The sequence below is a fragment of the Cryptomeria japonica genome, chromosome 10 (genome assembly GCF_030272615.1).
Source record: "Cryptomeria japonica chromosome 10, Sugi_1.0, whole genome shotgun sequence".
Classification (NCBI taxonomy): Eukaryota; Viridiplantae; Streptophyta; class Pinopsida; order Cupressales; family Cupressaceae; genus Cryptomeria; species Cryptomeria japonica.
This window is the reverse complement of record NC_081414.1, coordinates 76,984,550-77,009,336: the sequence shown is the minus strand read 5'-3', so window position 1 is coordinate 77,009,336 and position 24,787 is coordinate 76,984,550. Positions and strand designations below refer to the sequence as shown.

General features: G+C 36.8%; 1 protein-coding gene across 2 annotated transcripts in view; it reads right to left on the bottom strand.

The window, feature by feature from the left end:
- Positions 1-24,787, bottom strand: part of LOC131033236 (DNA (cytosine-5)-methyltransferase CMT1) — a 192,154-nt gene that overhangs the window by 95,007 nt on the left and 72,360 nt on the right. The window contains exons 4-9 of one of the 2 annotated variants that reach the window (XM_057964407.2): positions 14,862-14,966; positions 14,599-14,721; positions 3,567-3,666; positions 3,226-3,440; positions 2,661-2,726; positions 2,324-2,569 (exon numbers count right to left, since the gene is read on the bottom strand). In XM_057964407.2, coding sequence (XP_057820390.2) covers positions 2,324-2,569; positions 2,661-2,726; positions 3,226-3,440; positions 3,567-3,666; positions 14,599-14,721; positions 14,862-14,966 — 855 coding nt within the window. The remainder of the gene's footprint in view (positions 1-2,323; positions 2,570-2,660; positions 2,727-3,225; positions 3,441-3,566; positions 3,667-14,598; positions 14,722-14,861; positions 14,967-24,787) is intronic. The other variant, XM_057964408.2, reaches the window with a different exon arrangement.

The window sequence follows — 24,787 nt, the reverse complement described above, 5'->3', positions numbered from 1 at the left end:
TTTGCAAACCAAAGCAAGATGGGGGTCTTGGCCTTCGACATATAAGTCTTAATGGTCAAGCCTTGGCGGCTAAGCTCTACTGGAGGTGTTGTTGCCATCAAGATCAAGACTAAACCAAGATTCTCAATGCGGAGTACCTTAATGGAGTTGAGTCTAAGGACGTTCCTAGATGCAACCTAGAGGGTAAAGGCTTTATGATCTAGAATACCCCCTCAAAAGAGGAGCTAACTTAATTAAGCAGGGATTATTTTGGATTATTTTGGATATGCAACAGAGGTTCAAAAGCTCTATTATGGTTTGAATCCTAGGGTGGATTCCCTCCTATCATTTCTTCAAATCCTCATTTGCGCTCCTTATGTAATTTTTTTAGACGCTAGGTAGAGTAAAGTGCAAGATTTTAAAACTTCCCAGTTACTTGGATAGGTTGTAGTGTTTAATTCCAGGTGGTTCTTTGGAGGACCGTCAGGAGCTCAGCAATATTTTTGTCTAGTAGACCTTGTAGTTCTTTAATGGAGGGAGATACTCTTGCCAGGGGAACTAACCCAAAAGGTAAATATTCAGTGGCCTTGGGTTATCAGGTGTTAGATAGACAAGCCCATGGGTTGACTTGAGTTTCTTGGTGGAAGCAGGTGTGGAATAAGTTCTCTTGGCCTAAATGCAACTTTTTTGTGTGGTTGGTTGTTCAAAACCGATGTCTTGGGATAATTTAAGGAAGCGTCAATTTCATGGCCCTTTTATGTGTGTTTTGTGCAATCACTATGAGGAGAGTTCTTCTCATTTTTTCTTTGACTGCCCTTTCACCAACGAAATTCAGCATTGTTGGTGGGGGGTTTGGAGTTAAGCTTGCATCCATGTTTCCTCTTTAGTTGAGTTTTGGGACCACGTGGAGAGCCCTCCCACCAAGACTCCTTTTCTTCATATTGCTCAGGACATTGGCCCATCCTTCATTCTTTGGCAGATTTGGTTGGAAAGGAATAGAAGGATCTTCTATGAGAAGAAACTCTTTAGTCACCAGCTTTGGATGCGCATCATTAGTAGCTTGCAAGAGATTTTCATCATTAGTGGCTTGTAGGAGACACATTTAAGACTCTGCAGTTCCTTGGACTCAGTTGCCTTTAGTTACATTCCACGAGAATGGAACAAGGTGGCAGATTGTTTGGCTAGATGGGCTTCAGAGCAGATGGGACAGTGGAGAATTGGGGATTGGGGGCTGTTATCTTGGAGTATTCTAGAGTTCTTGAGAATTTGATCATGGAGGACATGCACAATTATGTCAGTGGATTAGGTGTTCCCTAATTTGTTGCTTTTCTTAATGTCTGGCCTTCTGGACTGTTGTTGGCCTTGTATTATTTTTTCTGGATTAATAAATTTTTACCCCTCTTTTTCCAAAAAAAAGAAAACGACAACTTGGAGAAAAAGAATGCAGTTTTTGGCCTTTTGTGTTTGTCAAATGAGTTATGAACTTGTTAAAATTTAAAATCCTCACTTTTGGGTGACCAATTCTTTTTGTGATTCTTTTGTTTTAAAATTGATTTTTTGGGCCCACTACCTCAAGTATATTGGGGTCCTACTAGATACACCTCAAGTACGCTCAAGATATCGCCCGAGCACCCCAGGTTCCTTATGAAGATCCTACAAGGAAACCAAAGTAGTCAAGTGGTACCTTGGTCCTACCCAAGGACGAACCAATACAAGACCCGAACTCATACCAGACACATACAGGTATGGAAAGCCAAAATAAAAGGATCCGATAACACAAAAGTGCCACAAACTGTTAAAACAATGTGTGTATGTGGAGCTTTTATTATTTTAATTCGATTTTCTATGATGTTGATGAATAATCCAATATATCCTAGTTATGCCCCTTCATCGACATGGCTATGAAGAAGTAGGATTAACTTTTCCAAGAAAAAAGGGATTTATTGAATTATTGAACCATCAAAAGTGAAGTGAATATGATATGGAAGTCAACTTGAGGCAGGTGTTCAAATTTATTGTGACATATCTAATAGTTGAAATTAACAGATTGATTCTTGCCTTAATTACAAAGAATTGTACGAAATTGAAAAACCAAGCCAAGCATCGAATGTTGTTAGAAGATAGAATTGTAGTCATTCCATGAAAATATCCATAAATCAAAGACAAAATAAAAATAAAAATAGAATCGCCAAGTTTTCACATACCATTGTGTTCTGCCCCCATTATCAACAAAGAATTTTTATTTTGTCTTTTATTTTTTAATTTGCATGTTCCCATTCATGACATAAACAATACCCAATTAATCGATACATCTTTGAAAGGTAATCTGAATTTTCATACAGACCTTGAATTGAATTCCACTTAATTTAGACAAAGATGAATCCACATATCGTATATCCATGATTTTTTCCACTTCAAATTCTTCATCAACATGTGAATCATCCTCACTCTTTTTGTAACTGCAACTATTATGTTTGTCAATTTCGGTAGTTGCCGACTTCTTGTAATCTCTAGAGTCAATGTATTTCTCACATAGTTTTTTCCATTCTTTTACTAGATGTAGAAAATCCTCAGCCATTTCATTGCGGACCTGGAAAATGCATAATCATCCTTAAATTTTAGAAATTGAACCACAAATAATGCAACTTAGCAATAAGAAATACCTGATACAAAGAGACAACCTTAGTTTCTGGGTGGTTGTATTTCATGCTCTCACAAGCATAAGAATTTAGGTCGACTGCCCATCTCTGCAAAAAAATAGTCAATAATACCAATTGAAACAATATTTCCAATTCTAACTCCGCGCATGACAATAACATTGCTCTTTTATCACTGCTGAGTACTTCCACTCCTCTAAACAAGAAAAGGGATATCATAGTATATAATTTTTACAAAAAGCCCAAACCCTTAATACGTAATATTTAAATGCTTGGAAGGATGAATGCTAATATACAGTTTTGAGTAAATTAAATACAGGACAAGTATCCTTCCTCAAGACCAGCGAAACTGTCCGGGATACCAATGCAATGCCCTTATAAACAACAAAATCTTCAAATCAATAATTTTTCGTAGCTATCATGCATAGAACATGGCAGTAAGATTCTGACCAAAACAGTTCACATTTTAAAATGTGTTTCGAATTGAAATTGTGTCATAGTTTCAGAATATCATTGAATTCCATATTTTCAATAGTTAGATTGTGATACAGAATAAAAAGAAAACACTGCTGACATTTTAATCATTTACCGTTATAAGTTTCACACCAGATAAGTTTGTGCCCATACACAATCCTGTTGACATCGCACCACAACCACAGTATAGATCAAGTAGACTCAACTCTGAGTTAACGACTACACTTCTACCCTTCCCTGAACTTATATCTGAAACTTTATCGATTAAGAGGTTTGGACCATTATTGATAGATGTTGTTGATGTTGAGTCACTACTGGCCGGTTCAGTATCTGCAGAGAGTGTTATCAAGATAAAGATTACTAAAATATCAAAATAGATGAAAACTCAGAGAGACTACTAAAAAACATGAACAAACCAGAATGGCAAACCGCAAATTCAAATAATTGTGTCCTTACCATCAAGAAGACTCTTGAATGTTGAAAATGCATAATCATAGCCCATGTCGTAGTAGTAGTTGCAAGGAGGTATTGACTCATGTTTACATATGAACCTTGTCTGCAAACATTAAAGTAAACTAAACAATTTTTATTGCTAATTCAAGCTCATTTTCATAATTAAAACCTAACTTCACCACCAACATACTCAGAAATGAACAGCATGCCCAAAACTGTCAAAGCAAATTTTTAATGCTTAATTTTAAGTCATTATTCAAACTCAAATTAATTCAGCTTTGCAGCTTCTAACCTGCACAACACATTAGGGATGATAATGACAGAAGTTTCAAGCCAAACATTAAATTTCCACAACAGACAACATTTTGGTTCCTAATGCTCTAGTGGCATTCAGTATTTACACTAGTAAATATCCCATAGACCTACCAAAAGCATTTTTCTTGAAATGTATACATCAAAATAATTTCAAGAGCAATGCTGCTTTGAAAGATCCACGCTAAAGGAGAAACTGCAGATCTAAACAAAGGCTGGGTTTGACTGGTAGATGAATATGAGGAGACCATAGACCACTATGGTGAAAGAAAGTTTTTTGGTGCAAGAAAAAGAAAAGGTGCTTAAATTCAGGCCCAAATCTGAAATGATACGTGAGACTGATTTTAAATTTTTAAGGTGAAAACTTATAACTAAATGTCTCCTTATTATAAGCATAATACTCATGGTATAAAAGGAAACTTGCAACAATAATATACCATTTCCACATTACTCTCATTAGAAAAATAAATGCAAAGCAAGTATTCAGAATCCACAAAGCAAAGAATAACAATCATACCACAAGATTACACCAAATGTACCATAGGAATACCCTCTAAAGAGAAAAAGCCAGCCTCCAAAAATACTCACATACTCAACGTATCATTTCAAGAAACACAATTACAATACACTTGCAGAGTCACCATGCAAGGCCTCTAAAACATTGAGCACCCTAGTTGCATTCCTCCATATGAACAAACAAACGAGAACCATGTAGCCACACATCCAAAATACTCCCATATGCAACCTACAAGTGATGCTCAATCGAAGCCAACAAGCCAAAGGTTACACATGCAAACCTCAACAACTACTCATCTACCTTTTTTCATAGAAACAATCTTACACAAAACCACTAAGTGGTATTAAATAAACTATGGGCTCACAAACCATAACCCCCAGATTAGATATTTTATTCTAAATTTCCCCAATAGTAAATATTTTCTCAATGTGACACCCATATTAAATATTTATCCCGATGTCGCATACAACATGAAGTGTCCCCAAGAGTATCTAACCCATTGTGATGTGCACGTCTTAGATGCACCATGATTAAATATTCACTTTACATTATTAGCATTATTATTTTCTATTATGCAAGGTGTGCAACACACCTTTCCCAATATTCTCCCACTTATTGCATGTAGTGCATAAGGTGTTAAAAGTAAACTCAATTGTCAAAGGAACAATCCTTATGGCTACATGCACCTTCAAAAAGTATCATGGTACTAATAAACTATGAGCTCACAAAACCATAACAGCCAAATTAGATATTTTGCACTAAGTTTCCCCAATAGTAAATATTTCCTCAATGTGACACCCATAATAAACATTTATCCCAATGTCACATACATGAAGTGTCCCCAAGAGTATCTAACCCATTGTGATGTCCACAACTCTAAGATGCACAACAACTAAATATTTACTTTACATTATTAGCAGTGATATTTTCTGTTATGCAACACACCTTTCCCAACATTCTCCCACTTCTTGCATGCATTGCATAAGGGGTCAAAAGTAAACTCAATCATCAAAGGAACAATCCTAATAGCAAAGAAATGGGACTCGAGACTTGGACCCGACTCGGCGAGGCCTACTCGTCTTGGGACTTGGGACTCGGAGTCGAAACTCGGCTGGACTCGGCAAAGTGAAAAACTCTAGAAATTTAGAGATTTTTAAAGATTTTGGACCCCGGTCTATGTCTGGCCGAGTCCAAGCGAGTTTGGACCCCAGACTCGGTCGAGTCCGAGCCCATTGGACTCGACCAGCATGACTCGAATCAGAAATCGCCCAAACTCAGCTATTTTGGGTGATTCCTGTTTCTCTGCCTTATAGCCAACATGCACCAGCAAAAAGCATCGTAGTATTAAATAAACTATGAGCTCACAAAAACATAAACCCAAATTAGATATTTTGTACTAAGTTTCCCCAATAGTCAATATTTTCTCAACGTGACACTCATATCAAATATTTATCCCAATGTCACATAAAACATGAAGTGTCCCCAAGAGTATCTAGCCCATTGTGATGTCCACACCTCTAAGATCCACCACAATTAAATATTTACTTTACATTATTAACATTATTATTTTCTGTTATGCAAGGTGTGCAATACACCTTTCCAAACATTCTCCCATTTCTTCGATGCATTGCATAAGGGGTCAATAGTAAACTCAATCATCAAAGGAATATCCTTATAGCCAACATGGATCATCAAAAAGCATCCAAGTGCTCCATGTGGTCCATCAAGATACTTGCAACAACCACCAAGATGACCACCATCTCAAAACCAAACCCTCTCATCTTCCATCATGCCAATAGACAAAAGATAAAATCCCATCCAAAAGAGAAGCTACACTAACTATCACATAGAAGACTGCAATCTTGCCTCATTCAATCTCCAAACACAAATGCCAAAAGAAATGTATAAAAAATTGGCATGAATAGCTACCAAGAACTCATCAACATAGCTAGAATAGAAACCATTTCTACTTGCTAAAACATCCAATAACCATACCTCAAAGACAAGGTATGCTCCTCATATTAGGTAGACCTTATACCACCAATGTATCTAACACAAGCCATGATCACAAGGCCATGTATATGCACTATCTTGCACCAAGAAGTCCTCCATGGTAACAACACAGAGACATGCAACAAAAAACATGAAGACCTTCAACTGCACTATATAATGAGAACATCCAACGATGGACATGTATACATCCTAGAACTATCTGTTCAAAATATTATCATTAATGTCAAAGGAGTATTCAATATGAGGACATAGTCAAGAAGAATCCACTTAACTATAATGCTTGGTTTGAGATAGAACTACAACTTGGAAATGTTAATTGATGCAGAAGATTGTTTTAAAAATTCTTAGAATGGGCAACCGCAAATTGTTATTGGAATGAAAAAGAACTCAGATTTATATGCCGAGCTCCTTATGTTTACTAGCAGCGATGAAAGGAGCTAAATTGATTAGTTCATTGCTAACTGATCCATCCTATATGGCACTCCAAAATGGAATTATTTTATCTACTTCTAGTCAACCTTATCTTTAATATGATCTAAACTACATAATTTATCTTGGCTGACCATGTTTAGAGGCTAAGTCTTAAGGCACATATAAAAATAAATATTAATCACCTATATTAGTGTGTAAGGCATTTGTTAATAAAAATGACAAAAAAGGTGTTAGGATTAAGGTGCATCTTATTAGAATAATACTTTATTATTTTATTATTAATGCTTAATATTGTAAACTTAGTGTAAATATCTTAATAAGATCTTGCTCGATCTTATTGGCAGTTTCTTTTTAGAAACTTGCCTTCTTGTAATTCTTTGTAATCCTATTTATTGAGCGTTTGCTCAATGTTAATATATATTCAATTTTTTACCAATTACTTGCGTAATACATCTAGCTTGTAAATCCTATGACATGGTTTCAACATCCTTGGAATGAGGGGTGGTGGCTTCCACTAGCAGAATGTTGTGAATACAATTATTTAATATTGTTTTCCCCACATGTGGATGCCTAGAATGGGATAATAATGACTTAGGAAGTGGACAAATGAGTGACATTTGGGCTTCTCCAAGTGGGAACTTGGAAGAGGCAATAGGTGTCTCTTGGTATTCTGTCAATTATTGCATTTAATGTAATGTTTATCTTGCAAGATCGGGGGCCCAAGTTGGAGGGTAAGTATTGGAGCCAAAACCAGTGTCCTTTCGACTTCCGAGGAGGCAATCCAAGGGTTGTAATCTGTTGTCATTTAATGACACCCTTGGTCCATCAGTGAGATTCGATTAGAGATATGTTCCATGGACCAGTGCTGCCCCAATTGATCAAGGAGAGAAGCAATGGAATTATGAAGTGTGAAGTGTTGTCTTGCCAAAAGGAAGTTCCTAAGTCTTCAACTCTGGAACCCCCTAGGTTCCCAAGTTCCTTAGTTCTTCAACCCCGGAACTCCAGAACCCCCAGGTTCCCAAGTTCCTCAGTTCTTCAACCTCGGAACTCAGGAACACCCAGGTTCCCAAGTTCTGAAGTTCTTCAACTCCAGAACCCCCAGGTTCCCAAGTTCCTAGTCTTTAACCCTGGAACTCCGGAACCCCCAGGTTCCCAAGATCCTAAGTTCTTCAACCTCGGAACCCCCAGGTTCCCAAGTTCCTAGTTCCTCAACCCAGAACTCCAGGACCCCCAGGGTCCCAAGTTCCTAGTTCTTCAACCCTGGAACTCCGGAACCCCTAGGTTCCCAAGTTCCTAAGTTCTTCAACCCCGGAACTCCGGAACCCCCAGGTTCCCAAGTTCCTAGTTCTTCAACCCCGGAGCCCCCAAGTTCCCAAGTTCCTTAGTTCTTCAACCCCGGAACCCCCAGGTTTCCAAGTTGCTAAGTCTTCCCAACTTCGGTGACCTAGGTCTCTGAAGTTCCCCCAACTTCGGCGACCTAGGTCTCCAAAGTCTTCCAAACCATAGATGAAAAACTTGGCGAGCAATTCAAAAACTCGCGAGTAATCGCGATCCATAATCCCGCGCGAGTTAATCGCGGAAATACTCGGGGCGATTTTTTTATATACTCTCCGCGATTTTTTTGGCAAATAATCGCCGTTAATGGCCAAAACCCGCCCGAAACGCGGCACAAAATGCGAGAAAAATGCGACTTAAGTCGCAGGCAAAAAAAAAACCGAAGTCTTTATTCCATTTCGCGGCTCGCGCGACTCCGGAAGGCAAAAAACGCCACGCGATTTGCATAGGGTTTGCATTTGCACGCACGACCAGGTATCTTTTTGTATTGTTTCATTTCGAATACACAGTCAAAATGACTGTATTGTTTGCATTTGCACGCACGACCAGGTATCTTTTTGTATTGTTTTATTTCGAATACACAGTCATTTTGACTGTGTAATACACAGTCATTTGAAATGACTGTGTATTACACAGTCAAAATGACTGTATTGTTTGCATTTGCACGCACGACCAGGTATCTTTTTGTATTGTTTTATTTCGAATACACAGTCATTTTGACTGTGTAATACACAGTCATTTGAAATGACTGTGTATTACACAGTCAAAATGACTGTATTGTTTGCATTTGCACGCACAACCAGGTATCTTTTTGTATTGTTTTATTTCGAATGACTAAGACTGTGTAATACACAGTCATTTGAAAATGACTGTGTATTACACAGTCTTAGTCATTTCAAATGACTGTGTATTACACAGTCACAGTCATTTCAAATGACTGTGTAATACACAATCATTAGTAATTAGTAATTACAATTTATAGTCATTTCAAATGACTGTGTATTACACAGTCATCAGTCATTTGAAATGACTGTGTAATACACAGTCATTTGAAAATGACTGTGTATTACACAGTCACAGTCATTTCAAATGACTGTGTAATACACAGTCATTTCAAATTTTCAAATGACTGTGTATTACACAGTCATCATTACACAATCACAGTCATTTCAATTTTCAAATGACTGTGTAATACACAGTCATTTCAAATTTTCAAATGACTGTGTATTACACAGTCATCATTACACAGTCACAGTCATTTCAATTTTCAAATGACTGTGTAATACACAGTCATTTCAAATTTTCAAATGACTGTGTATTACACAGTCATCATTACACAGTCACAGTCATTTCAAATGACTGTGTATTACACAGTCATCATTACACAGTCACAGTCATTTCAAATGACTGTGTAATACACATTCATTTTCAAATGACTGTGTATTACACAGTCATCAGTCATTTGAAATGACTGTGTAATACACAGTCATTTCCAAATGACTGTGTATTACACAGTCATTTTCAAATGACTGTGTAATACATAGTCATTACAGTCATTTCAAATGAGAAATGACTGTGTATTAAACAGTCATTTTCAAATGACTGTGTAATACACAGTCATTACACAGCATATTATCACAGCCTTGTAGTGCTTCTGGTTGTGAGCGCAACTGGAGTGTTTTTGAGAACATCCACACAAAAAAGCGCAATAGGTTGACTCAACAACGCTTGAATGATCTTGTCTATGTGCGGTACAACATTCGATTACATGAGAAGAAGGTGCTAGGGCAAGATTCACATGAAGCACTTGACTTGGATGACATTGATCCATATGCAGCAGAATGGGTTGCTTCTCCTGATGATGTTGATAATGATTTGGATCCATTCCTTACTAATGAGCAGCTGAGTGAGTTGGAGAGGGCAGGAGAGGAATGGGATGCGGAAGTGGCAGCACGTGAGGAGGAGCAGGAGATTGATCATGCAGAAGAGGCACCTGTTAGTGTTGAGGATGTTGCCACTACTTAAGCACCACCCACCCAGCGGCCACAATCTATTTTGAGCTTTAGTCGTAGACGCAATTTATGATTTCTTATTTTCATAATTTCATTGATACCAAACTTTGAACTTGATATGTAATCAGAATTTCAGAGGTTCTTGTTTTGTGGTCTATGACTCTATAACTCTATGAGACTGTCACTATGATACGTTGATATGTATTGAACTCTTATACATATGTTGCACTTGGTTTTTGGTTTATGCTATGATACTTGCATTTGTTGCTATGTATTACCAAAAAAATTTGATTTATATATCATGGAAATCATATATGTTATACAAATTTGGTGTAAATGTGTGTTTTTGAATTATATATAAAAAAAAAATGTATTTTCAAATGTTCGATAAAGTTGCCGAGTTTTGCCGAGTTTTTTGCCGAGTTTTGGCGAGTCCCGAGTTTTTAAAATTTTTTGGCCTTGCCGAGTTATTGCAAAATCCGAGTTTTTCATCTATGTTCCAAACTACTTTTGGCTTGCAACACTTCCAAATGGCGTGATCGACACTTAAAGCTTTAAATGCTCCGACAGCTTTGGTGACTTATGCACCTTCTTTTGTGGAGCCACAGGGGTGCATTTAATGTTTTTGGCAGGATTTCCATCAAGGGAGGTACGGGGCCATGCTTGTTGTGGTGACTTATGTCATGTCTGCATACTTTGACTTTGGAAGGCCAATCAATCCACCCTTCTTAGAATTGCCTTTTGTGGGTATGGCTAGGTTGCTTGCATGTACAAGTCAAGTGCATACACTTCCCTACACTCCCAGATTGACATACAAGGGTCATGATCACTCTTGTAACCATTTTTCTATATAAAGGCTGTTAAAACTTAAGCCTCATTGTAAAGGGTTCTCTCCCTGCTGGCTTGAGCTATTCCATGCTCTCCCACTTCTCTTGTATTTATCTTGCATTTGTGCAATTGTAAGTTTGGCCATTGGCCTTATAATTAATTGAAATCACCATTCTTGCCTACTTTCAACTTATGTATGCTGTGTATGTTTCCTTACCTTCATCATAGGTGTATGTTTTGTGGTTCTTCTTTCATATATGTTGTGTTAAATTTATTTCTGAGTGTGACTTGTGGGAAACCTTCTCCCCTCTTGGCAATCAATGAATTCTAACCTTCATACATGCATTGGGGTCACTCATACAATTGAAGTTTGTGCATTACCTGGGTGTTTTAGTTGATTTTTTGTGTTATTTCGGGTAGGGAGAGGAACAATCTCTTCTTGGTGCATCACCTCCTTTTATTTCAAGCATTTCTCTCTTCCCTTTACCTCTGCAATTTGTTAGGATAGGCCTAGGAGTTAGTTTTGAAGTGTTGAGTTGGTTCAACACCTGCACCTGGATTCAGAAGGAAGCCGGCCTTCTCCGGAGATTCAACCCCCTTGCGCAAGGTTCCACACTTCGCGGTTGTTTCCATGTTTCACATCGTTGTTGAGTTGATAGCTCAGCAAGGGTGCAAGCTTTTGTGATAACATGATCATTTGGAATGAACAGCCTTTTTTGGACACCTTGTTTGGTAGTTTTGGAGCTCTTGCCATTCTATAGATACAGCTCTTTGAATGTAGTAAATATGAAGAACGGTTGAATGTAGAGTTAATTTGCAAGAACAAGAACAAGTGGGAGGGGTAAGGAGGTTGTTCATAGGCACACAAGTTCTTCCATGTTGGAGGCAAAGAGAATGGAAGTCAATGTATTGTAATCATATTTGTTGTTGATAATGCATACTTGACCTCTCTTCTTGGTGGAGTTTTTTCCGGCAAGGGTTTCTCCAAACAAATCACATGGGCTAGACCACAGACCTGCAAGAAGCTGTTTGTTGTTGTTTAGTGTTGTAGCTAAAAGTATCTTTGTGCATTCTAAGCTTCTCTATTGCTCATCGTGCTTTCAGATTCACAGGGACAGTCACTGTTGAAGTTTACAAGGTCTGTTGATACTTTAAATTGCCTTATTTCTGTCTTTTGGTGTGAAAAGCGAAAGAGTAGCTTGCTATGTTTGATGAATAATGCACATTTACATGATCAACTTTTTATGCATTATATTTTGCAAAGGATCTTGAAACATTACAATGAATGATGTCTAAAACAAATACAATCAGTAAAACCTTATGGACCTCATTGCATGTTATAACAACAAATTGTAGGCATCCTCAAAACATTTTTTTGTAGAGTTAATTTGTAAGAACAAGGACAAGTGGGAGGGGTAAGGAGGTTGTTCGTAAGCACACAAGTTCTGCCATGTTGGAGGCAAAGAGAATGGAAGTCAATGCATTGTAATCACATTTGTTGTTGACAATGCATACTTGACCTCTCTTCTTGGTGGAGTTTTTTCCGGCAAGGGTTTCTCCAAACAAATCACATGGGCTAGACCACAGACCTGCAGGAAGCTGTTTGTTGTTGTTTAGTGCTGTAGCTAAAAGTATCTTTGTGCATTCTAAGCTGCTCCATTGCTCATCGTGCTTTCAGATTCACAGGGACAGTCACTGTTGAAGTTTACAAGGTCTGTTGATACTTTAAATTCCCTTATTTCTGTCTTTTGGTGTGAAAAGCGAAAGAGTAGTTTGCTATGTTTGATGAATAATGCACATTTACATTATCAACTTTTTATGCATTATATTTTGCAAAGGATCTTGAAAGAAAAAAATGAATGATATCTAAAACAAATCCAATCAGTAAAACCTTATGGACCTTATTGCATGTTATAATACAAATTGTAGGCATCCTCAAAACATTTAAAAAAAAAAAAATCAAATTAGAGGGACATATTACAGAGCCTACACTTGGTTAGGGTTGTAAATCCATTATGGATCTGTAGAGAAGATTATCATTTATTGTAAGCTTTGATTGCTTGGTGTTGTGTGCTCATGACAATCTTGTATCCCACTCTTGGTCTATTCAATAGGCTAAGTTACCAATTTGGGTATGGGTGCAAGTACGGGATATGGGTGCCAATACGGAGGTACAACAATTTTTTTTCCTTGGGTATGGGTACACGTACGACTATATATATATATTATGCAAATACCACTGTAGGGGGTAGCTTCCTATATTTAACTTGAGTAATAGAGATACATATGATTTTTATAGATGGTGGTATAGGAATCTAATCTCACCACTGACCTCGTAGATGCTAGCTACTTGAAATGGAGTGATGATGCAGGGGCATCTCCCTCCCTCTCTTTTGGTTTTGCGTTCTTCTTAGTTTTTTGTTTTGCTTTTTTGTTAGGTTGAATAAAACAGACCTTGTTTCTCTCCTTCAAACACCCTCCATCATGCATCGATTTTAATATTTAAGGCCAGCAATGTCATACAGGGGTTAGGCGTCACCTTCTTGGTATTTTGTGGGGCATTTGATGAAAGCATTGGGTTGCATTCACGAATCTGGTCAGACCAGGGTCGTGACACTAGAGCCTCGATTTGAGCTAATTAATACATGTTTCAGCTTTGTGGCATCTTTGTGGAGTAAAGCGCATTCATTGGAAGGGAGTCCGATTGGCTTGGAGCAGTATTGAGACACTTGTATGCAGATTTTGGTGGGTTCTCAGACCTCTTTCATGCAGCAGCAGGGGCGAATCTGAGAGTGGTTCGATTGGGCATGTTGAAGTGCCTTTGGTCTTGGATTTTGCTTGGTTCTTCAACGCCATACTTAGGCAATTTATACCAGGTTCCTTGGCATTTCAATTTCATTAGATTTTCAGTAGTTTATGTGAATTGTTGGCTGCCCATTGTCCTCAGAATTTTCCGAGCATTAGATGTCAAGTGTCTAGTCATTGGTGAAGACATTTGTAAAGGTTATTTGATCCTTATCTATTGTAATAAAGGAGGGACAAGTTGCATGCTAATTGTTTGATGTAATGCTTATGTTAATTGAGCTCTTGATTATTATATGAGAATGCATACCAAGTGTTTGTCGTAATTCCTACTCGCTGAAGCTATTAATTCTCAGTCATTTATATGCATGTAAGAGTTGAAGTCAGTTGGCCTTTCATTACTATTATCAGTCACGCTTCTCTAGAAGCGGATCTAACATCAATTGCAGCACTCAAACTCCTTTCAACCTCCGATTATCAGACTGTATAATCAGACCAGCAAGCTTGAAGTTGCATATGATGTGTTTGACAATATTCCTTGAGGTGTTTTCCTTTTCAGAATAAGCAAGGGATATTACTTCATACAGACATTGGATTTGGAAATAATAGCAGTCATTCATAGAAGAGAAAATTTAATGATGGAAATAAACAAAACAACTTGAAGATGACCACAAGCTAATAGATGCCACTAAAGTATTTGTATGTCAAGTTCTTTCTGAAATATATGTTATTCAATAAAAAATCTACAAAGGATATTAATACAATTATGAGAAGAATGGCTTACCAAGGCAGGTACATGGATCACCTTTAATTTGGCAGTGATGCACTCCAAGAAGTTATCATCCTTCATTGTTGACAAGAATACACGTCTCTTGTCATGACCTTTTGCTTCATGTTTCCCAATAGCCTTGACCAGAAATTATTTGACAATCTGATTAACATCATAGCTTTTCTCTACATACCAGATGCAAAAAGAATCTCTACAAAACCAGAATCTTGCCTAAATCTCAGTTGTAATAAAAATTGAAATGCTGAGAACTATATTACCGTATCATTAAGATAATAAAACCACTGAGCAGAAAACCAACATTGTTGATTGTTAGTTTGAAAAAACTCGAGTATTCGCCCAATATAATCAGGCCCACTGTCAGACTACAACAAACCACACAACAAAAGAATCCACAATAATAAGGATAAGAAGCAAGATCAACAAAAATATGAATTCTTTTTATTAAAGACAAATTTAATATTTGAATGTAAAGTAAAAAAGAGTTACAGAATATATAGTCCAAATCAACCAAAGTATAAGAAAGGAAGTTCTCTTGTATGGAAGTTCATTACACATAGCAACACAACCAAGTAATTCCAGAATAAAAGTGAAAAACTCTGTAAAGTATCACATTTTTACAAACAAAAGTAGGCATTTTACCATGCTTAAAAAAAAATTAGGATCAATAGGAACTTCATCTTTCAGCTGATATAGTTGTATGCAACCCATCGTTATAAGATCAAGATAATCATTCACTTATTTTCCAATAGTGAAAGAAGCACAACACATGTCCCATATGCAAAAACAATTTACAAGTGAAGGAATGAAATATAAACGACCAGTGAAAAACCCATTGCAATCTGGAATTTCTATAATGAAAACTCCAAATCTGCCTTCGGGTTGAAATAGCCTAAAAGCAGAACTACATGTTCCACGAATTTAATTAACTGTTGCATCATGCCAATTGAGAAATTTGAAGGAAAGAATCATCTAATTTTGGAGGGCCCAATCATTGAGAACTATAAATATATCAAAATAGAGAAGTGTTATATAGGAACACTGAGAGTTTCTGGGATAGGGAGATATGGGAACATGGAGGCATGGTTTTCGGAATGCCAATCTTTTTCCCAAATTTTATGGACAGCTATTGAAATAACTTAAAAAAACTGAAAACAGCTGAAATTTAAAAAAATGAATATAAGCTGAAATTTTAAAAAGTGAATATAATGTGCTCCATTTATGATGGCAGTCCATTCCCTCTTTAGGTTTTTAGGGGGGTTTAGCACATTTTTCCTTTACAAGATACCCTTTTTAAACTTTTATACACCAAATGGAGCAGACTGTTCAATCCTTAAAAAAAGGGACATCCTCTCCAAGTCCTGTTGATGTACATTTTATCATATACTAAACATTAGAATAAAATATCCAAGGATGCTCTATCCTCTCCTGAACAAAATCACTACTTGTGCCAAGATTGCGAGAAAGACCACAAGGTGACTCCAAGGTCTATATGTGCAAAGGGACGACTTTGTGTGATATAGCTTCCTTGGTTATGTATGCTGAAATACAAGGGGGACTTATGCTTGGTTTGCTTAATTCACAATGGAGATTTATCGTTTTTGGGTTTTGGATTGTGGACTTCAAGAAAACTAAAAAGGAGATAAGGTTTAGAAATTCTAATCTATTCCTAAGAATTCAGGAGACGGTAAAGACTGGGTGAAACTAATAACAACACTTTGTTTGGCCACACTTAGGACAACTACGCAAAGCATGTGCAATCTTCGAAGGTTGTGCTCAAGATTTTCACACTTATAAATAATACCAACAATTGAACAATATTACTCAAAGTAGAAGTTAAGCATCCCCATCAAAAGCTCAGGCTAACTTTACACATTGAATGAAAATCATCCATCCAACAAAAGTATGAGCAAAAAGTTTCACCAATCTAAACTATCAAATCCTTCATTCATCTAACATACATGAAATAAAATCTAAACTATGATGAGGGACAAGAACCATGCAGACTCCAAAATAAGGGAAATAATCACCATCAATTCAAACAATGTATTACTTATTATTTTGGCAATCCTAAGCAACAATTGCTTATCTTAACATGTTTTGCAACATGCTCCAATGATTTACAAATGAGGGGTTGAGCTCAATTTATAGGCTCCTTAATTACAATTCAATGGCCAGGATTGATTTCCAATTAACAGTCAAGAATAGAACAACTTAACCCTAATCAAAGTTTCCCAAAATAGGTCAAATATCCGTCGGATGAGAGACAAGTGGCACAAGATGCTATTTTTTAGGATTGCACCCTCTTCTTTTGCTGAGAGGTAGTGTGTTCAATGAACCTGGACATGTTGACTTGAATTCCCCAATTTGTGCCGAAAAATTTACCTTAGTATGGAAATTTGTCTGGAATACTCTTCTTGCCACCAATTTATGTTGCGCGTGGGAGCTTGTCTTTGACTCTTCAAAAATGAAATCCTTCAAGAAATCTGAAATTTCTTTCCATACTTTCGCCAAGTTTGAAGACTTTTCTTTCTTGATACCTAGAGACTCTTTCAGGTGCCTTAAATTTGGAGAAGAATTTGATTCATGTGCTTGTCTTGTCAAATTTATTTCTTCCTGGCATGGCAGACTTGGATGAAGTCCATCCAACCTTTGTTTATGCTTTAATCTTTCTTCCATGCCTTGGCATGCTTCGTGTCAATTTGTTTGCCCTTGGACTTGGAATGTTCTTGGACAATCATCCTTCAATTTGCCTTAATCTGTTTTATGCCTTGGAAAGAGTTTGTACAATCATCTCCTTGTGTTTGGTGGATTTGGAAAAGTTTGGACAGTCATGAGCCTTCTTGTCTTTGGCAGATTTGGAAATATGATCAGACAATTTGTTTTCCAATTTTCCTTGATCTTGATTTATGGTGATCTTGGAAGAATACATGCCATCCTTATGCTTGCTTAGCAAATTTCCTCTTGGCAAGGCGGAATTTACACATCCTTGGACAAGTTTCAATCTGTGTCTTAGTTTATTGGACAAACCTTGGCTAATCTTTTCCTTCCAAGGCGAACTCGGATTGCCCCGTCTTCATGGATCAGATTTGGAGGTCTGATCACTAGGCTTTATTTATTCTTTCCATGTCATGTGCTTGGAAGATCATTTTCCAAGCCTTCTCTTTTTATTATCGAACCTGATTGCTTGGAAGTTTAGATAGTTTGTTTTGCTTTATTCCTTAGCGAATTTGGATAACATTCTTCCTTAATCCTAGTAGGGCGAACTTTCTTGAATCTTGGACATGAATGATTTATTCTTGGAAGATCATTAGTCATTCCTTCTCAGGCGGACTTAGAAGAGAAGAGATGTTCTTCTTTGTAGGTGAATTGAAATATGCTAAGACATATTACTTTGTCTTTGTGCCCATCAAACTTCCAATATGCTATCTTTTAATTAGCTGTCTATGATGAACTTGGATGAGTCTTGACATGTTCATTGCCAACTTGGAAGGCGGATTTGGATGAGAATTTGAACATGTCTAGGCAGACTTGGCAAAAGACTTTGCCATGCGCTCATGCTTTGTTGCCTTGGATGAACTTTGGACAATCACCTTCCAACTTTCTTGACCTCGTCCATGCCTTAGTTTATTTTCAACTTAATTTTGCTTGCTTGACCTCGTGTAGGAGTTTGACTAACTCTTGCCAAGAGTTAATTAACCAATGGTAGGAGTTTACCATGTGTCTGACAATTTTACTTGCCTAGATGGGCTTTGATCATGCTTGGAAGGAATTCATCTTCTCCTTGTCACGTCAACTTGGAAGACTCCATGCCGAGGTGGACTTTGGAAGATTGTTGGACATGTTCAAGGTGGACTTGGATAGTTCTTAGACATGGCGGACTTGGCAAAGGCTTTGTCAATTTGTGTTTGCTCTTTGTCGTGACCTTCTTCATATTTTCCTTAGCCTGGTTGAAGTTTGAAAACCTCTTGCCAACCTTAATTTGTCTTCATCATGGCGGATTTGGCAGAAGACTGATCGCCATAATCTGATCAATTCCTATCATGCTTTTCTTTATGGCTAGGGAACTTCATTGGTACTTTGCTGCCTTAACCTGCAAAAACATATGAAAATTTAATATTATTTTCAGATTTTAATTCTGATTTTTAATCCTCTTTTCTAAAAATTTCATTATCAGCCTGTCAAAAGGTTAAATTTCTGCGAAAAAGCGGACTGAAAGTGAAGAATTTGGTCTAGAAATTGATAAAATTGAAAGAAATAAGACAAAAAAGTAAGAAAATTCGGTCGGATTGAATCTTTGAATACTAAAATTTACCTTCAACTCTGAAATTCTGTCTTAAAATCTAAAAAAAGCACCTAATTCCTTGATTTCAACACTTAGAAGAATTTTATTCTGGAAAAATTTTCTTCAAAAATTCAAAATTCACAAATTTTGAGAGAAAATTTCTTCTCATTTGCTCTCCAAATTCTCAACCTGAATAATGAATTGTGAAAATGAGTTGGTTGAAAATATATAGAGTCTAGGATTCCTTAAACTAGAAGTTTTATTTTTTTAATAATTTTTTATTATTTTTTTGTGTTTTTTTTGTTTTAATCTTTCCAAAATGGAAAGTTTTATTTTCTCTCCAAACTTCATCCTTGGCCAAGAATCTTCTAGAACTTTCTCTCAATTTCTAAAATTCTTGAAAATATCCGAAGTGTTGAAATTTAATTACTTGAAAATAATAAAAAAAATTCTTTAATTTTTTTTGGAAAATAATTAAAAATTTATTTCATGTGACAAATTTATTTTCCAACTTGCTTTACACTTCCATGCCTTATTTTATTTTAGTTTTTCATTTTTAATTTTTTTCTTCCAACATGGTCTTATATCAAGTAGGAGTTTAACTAACTCTTGCCAAGAGTTAATTAACCATTGGTAGGAGTTTACCATCTGTCGGAGAATTTTACTTGCTCATAAGGTGAGCCCGACTGCATCTTGGACAACTTTCTTATGCTCTAGCGGACATTGATCTTACCTAAACATCTTCCATACTTGACATCCTTGGGCGAATTTGAATGATCATCTAGAACAAAACCCTAATTAGGGTTTGCATTTTGCTTTTTACCCATAATTTTCGAAATCTGAGAACATGGGTAGTAATAATATGGTATGAAGATCAAAACGCTAATCTCGGAAAAAAAGCAAAAATTTCAAACCCTTGATTTTTATACTTCGGAGCGAAAATTTTCGAATCTAAGAACATGGGTAGTAATAATATGACCTAAAGAACAAAACCCTAGTCTCAAAAAAAAGAAATTTTTTTGAATCCCATATTTTTATACCTAGAGGCAAGATTTAGAAATTTCGACAAAATGGGTAGTAATGAAATGACTTGAGGAACAAAACCCATATGCCACTTTAAAAAACGCAAAAAAAACAGAAAAAGCAAAAATTTCTAAAAATAGCAAGTTGTCAGAAATGACCCAAAGCAATTGCGATCCTCGTCCTTCGGACCTTCTGAACACTTTGACAACACTAAAAAGAAAAAACAAGGGGTCCCCATTTGCAATGGGGCGACGTGTGAAAAAGGTCACACTTATAAGTTATAAATAATATCAAGTCACAAAGATGTATAGGACATCAACCAAACCTCTAAGGGCATGTCCACATGGAACATTGTAATGTCCCTTTCTAAGGACTAATCCGAAGTGACTAATTACTAATCCGAAGTGACTAATTAGCCTCATTTATTCCCATAGGCTAAAGTCAAGTAAAAGGGAATAATTTAATTTAATTATTTGATATTTATCCAACAAAGCATATTTTATGGGTAATATTATTTAATTAATTTAATGAGTTTTACAAAGTAAATTAAGTAGAATATTAAAGGAGATTAATAAAGTCACTTAATTTCCCAAGTTTAAATAAAATATTAAAAAAGTAGGAATTCAAAAATTTCTTCTAGTAGTTTCCTATAATGTCCCTTTATTGCACCTAGTCAACTTTAGGTTTCCATTAGCCTATTCCCAAGTCCCCGGAGGCTAAGTGGATGTGGTCAGGGGACTCAATGTCCTATGGAGAGCTCTAGCAAGTGTTTTAAGTGTTTTCCAACAGAATTTCTATTTTTAGAATATGGTTATTTTTAGTAAGTGCTATTTTTAGCACTTGGTCTTAGCTCTTGTTTCCTCTCACTTCAGAGCAAAATTCTTTTCAGTTTTAGTGCCTTGGTCAGTTCTAAGGTTTACAAAAAAAATATTTTATTTATTTAAGTGATTTTGAAATGTTTATTTAAGTGATTTTGAAATGTCCCCTTCTTGCACCTAGTCAATTTGAGGTTTCCATTAGCATATTGTTGGGTTCCCATAGGCTAAGTGGATGCGATTAGGGGACCCAATGTCCTAAGGAGAGCTCTAGTAGGTATTTCTAGTGTATTCCAAAAAAGTTTCTATTTTAAGCAAATGGCTATTTTTAGCAAGTGCTATTTTTTAGCACTTGGTCTTGGCTTCTATCTCCTCTCAGTTCAAAGTGCAATAGTTTCCAATTCAATGCCTTGGTGAGTTCTAGGGTTGACAGGTTGATATTTGATTTATTTCACAAGTGTTCTTATATAAAATCACTTTTTAACTTAAGTGAAAGGTGATGGTTCATAAATTGTTCCCCTCTATTCCTATGCCTAGGGAAGTGGGCCACTTTAAAGTTGTTTCTAAAAAGCAAGTTAGACTCCTAGAGTGATGCCAAGGCAAGGTTGGGTTTAAATAATTTAAAAGATTTATATTTTGCCTCCAAAAGTGACGCCAAGGCTACAAAAGAGATAAAGTGTTTTCAGAAAGCTATTTTGTGAGCTCAAAAGGGGTCGAACATTATGGGTATAATTTCATGTTATTTCAAAAGGTGAAACGAGAGGGAAATAGATTCAAATTCAAATGTGTTGCTCTAATTCTTCCCTCTTCCTATAAATATGAGTTTGAGCTCTCATTTGCATTACTGGATTTCACAACTTAAATAGATGCTTCTGAAACGAGCTCCCTTTTGTTGGTTGAGGACAAAAATCCTCTTCTTGGTTACTGGTTTTGGTGATGAAACATCCACCCTAGCTAGTTGGTGTGCTTCATTTGAGTTTTATAGTGATTTTGGCTTGGTTTAGTGATATGGATTTGAAATATCAAGGATTTATTAAGTATTTTGATATGGGTATTGAGATTTTGGTGTGTCGTGAGCTTTCTTGGACTCTTGTTCATTTTTTGTAGTGTTTAGGTGCTTATTCAATGTGCCTGTGTTCTTTTTTAAAGATACGAGAAAACACAGTTCTGCTCATAACTCAGTGGGAGTGATAGAGTTCGCTCTAGGTATTGTTCCATTGTCTTCCTCATTGCTGCACGCCACATTTTGACCACTTATTTGTAGATTTTGGTTTATTGAATTATCTGGGCAAATCACCCTCTTAGCTAGGTGCCATTCTTCATTGGGCACGTGGGTATTTGCTGGTGTCTCCAAACAGCTCTTTTGGCGTGGTTTTCAGAGTACTAAATCTGCATTTGGATTGCTTATTGGTTCTGAGTTTTCTGGTGAGGTACTGAATAGTTTGCTACTCACCTAGAGGTAATCAGGTCTGCAAATTATTTCTGAAGTCTGATTTCAGTTTAATGTTTAATGTTTAATGCTTTCTGATCTCTTTCAATGGAGATGAATTGGTTAAATGCCAATGGATTGTCTATTCTCTTTCATCGCAATATTATTTCAATGTATGCAACAAACTTGGTGAATGAACTTGAAAACAAAATACTTTCTGCTCTCCGTTTTATTCTATCAACAAAATGCGAAAAAAAAAATCAGGGGTCAACATTTCAGTGGTATCAAAGCTTATCGTTCCTGCCAACCTGTGTTAGACAACTACATTCAACTACATAACTTCTATGAGTGAGAGAGAACAAAGGTATTCTCACAATGAACAAAGGAAAAATCATTGGAAGTCCCCACAAGTTCCAGAAGGTGAGACATTTTTTGGTATTCTTGGTATGCATCAGAACCGTCCTAGAAATAGTGAGAACACAGGAAGCATGCTGGATAGAGATAAGGGTATAGCTGGTTCTGTTAGCCCAAGTTCCAGGATTGAAACAAAGTTTGACACATTAATGGAGCTGATGTAACAGCTCTTGGGTAAGATTGGGCAAAGTATACCACAAAATAACACATAGTGGAATCAGAACAATTCACAGGGCAGCCAGACATATAATGGAGAAAGTAGTTGCACAAATCAGCAAAGTAACAATGAGAGGCAACCTATAGCAAAAGTATAAAACACCATTCCTAAGCCCTTCCAACCCACTTTTGTATAGAAAGGGGCATTAGAGGTTGCTTGTGAGACTCCGGAGCCATTGATGGATGAGTTCAGAAATGCCTATGCAGAGTATGACACCCTTCCAAAAGATATTCAAAACAATTTAACGTTCAATGAGTTCATGGATCAAAAGAATAGGGTGGTGGAAGAGTTGATCACAAAGGATCAGCAGTTCAGAGAGACCTTAAGAAGGCATTAGGCAAGGTTACACTTGCTCATTTAATGGTACTTATAAGTGTTCAGCTAGAGCATGGGTACATAACTTGGACAACTAACTAGCTCTTAGACCTATGGTTGAGGATGAGGCAATCGATTTTGCCATTTTGCATTTGGATGGAGTTGCACATAATGGTGGTACCCATGGCCTTATCACCTTGGACCATAGATCTATCACTACTTATGATGAATTTACTAATAAACTCATTGAGAAATGTGACAAGAAAGATCCCGACTTGCACTTTAGGGAGTTAGCACAGTTGAAACAATATGACAATATGACACAACTGATGCTTACATAGCAGATTTTTAGAGGCTTTCATTTCTGGTTTCTAGGATTAACAAGAAATTGGTAGTCTTGTTTAGTGTTGGTAGTCTTGTTTAGTGTAATAACCCCTCCTTAGTCCTCTCAAATTTTTGGTGGAGGTTGACCTACTATTGGGGTCCCATAGGTCAGCAGGGTGGTTGGGGACCCAACCCAAGGTTGTGGAATCCAATTTGGGAGCTTCGCAGGTCTTCCAGTTGGTTGTGGGGAGTTATTTCTATGGTTAAAATTGAAATATTAAAGTTGGCCTTATGTGAGTGGTAAAAAGTGAATAGAAACAGAGAAACATAAGGATGAATAGTGAAAAGTGACCCCCTACCTAGCAACTCAAGTTGTTTTTAAAAGGGGGCCATTTTGTCAATGAGAAATAGACCCTCAAACTCAATTTTAAGTTTTTAAGGCCAAAAAGAACCCCTTCTCATGGATCGAACATCTTGGAGAGTTATAAAAAGTGATTTTCATAACATTTGGGCTCATTCTTACCTCTCCAATTTTCAGACCAGCAGCTTGCATTAGAGCTTCAACAGCTTGGGCTTCCAGGAACGCCAACTCTTGGAAGAATTGAGGGATTTGGACGAAAACCCATCTCCCAGGGTGTCAGTTTTCATCATAATACAGCTTCAGTGTGCATATGGCAGCCTCTTTTGGGAGTCTTTGAGCAGATTTATCAGTTAGAAGGCAGGGTTTCTTCAATCAGTTGCAGGGTTGACCTTTTAGAGATCATTTCCATCTTTGTCCAGCTCTATTTCAGCTAGCCGCTCTATTTTGGGTAGAAGGGTTTCAAACCCTAGCATGTATTTAGGATTTTGACATTAATAGGAGCTGATTTCCATATTTCTATGGGCTGGAAACTTGCATCAGATTTATGAGTTCATGTTAACGGTATGTACACTAAACCTGTAAGCCAATGACAATTACTTATTTACCTTATTTGTGTGTTATGCAATGTATTAGTTTAAATCAGCACTCTCTTTATGTCATATTCAAGAATCTTGCATAAAACCTCAAATCCAATCAAAACAAAAAAACAAAATCAGTCAAACCCCTTCCAAAATAAGCTGGCCAAAGATTTATCAGCAAACAAACAATGTGCATAACCTCATAACTTGGATCAGATTTGGTGAAAATTGGATTGGGATCTTTCATTTAGTGAGAGACTCATGGAGCCACTTAAAGGGTGCATTAAGGCATTTGATCCTCCATCCCTGCATGAAGCAATGAAGAAGGCAAGGTGCATGGAGTGGGCTGCTCGAAAATCAAAATTTCACTCCAAGTCTTTTCCAAATACATTTTTTAAAAGACTCCAATTAGCAGAAAAATTCAG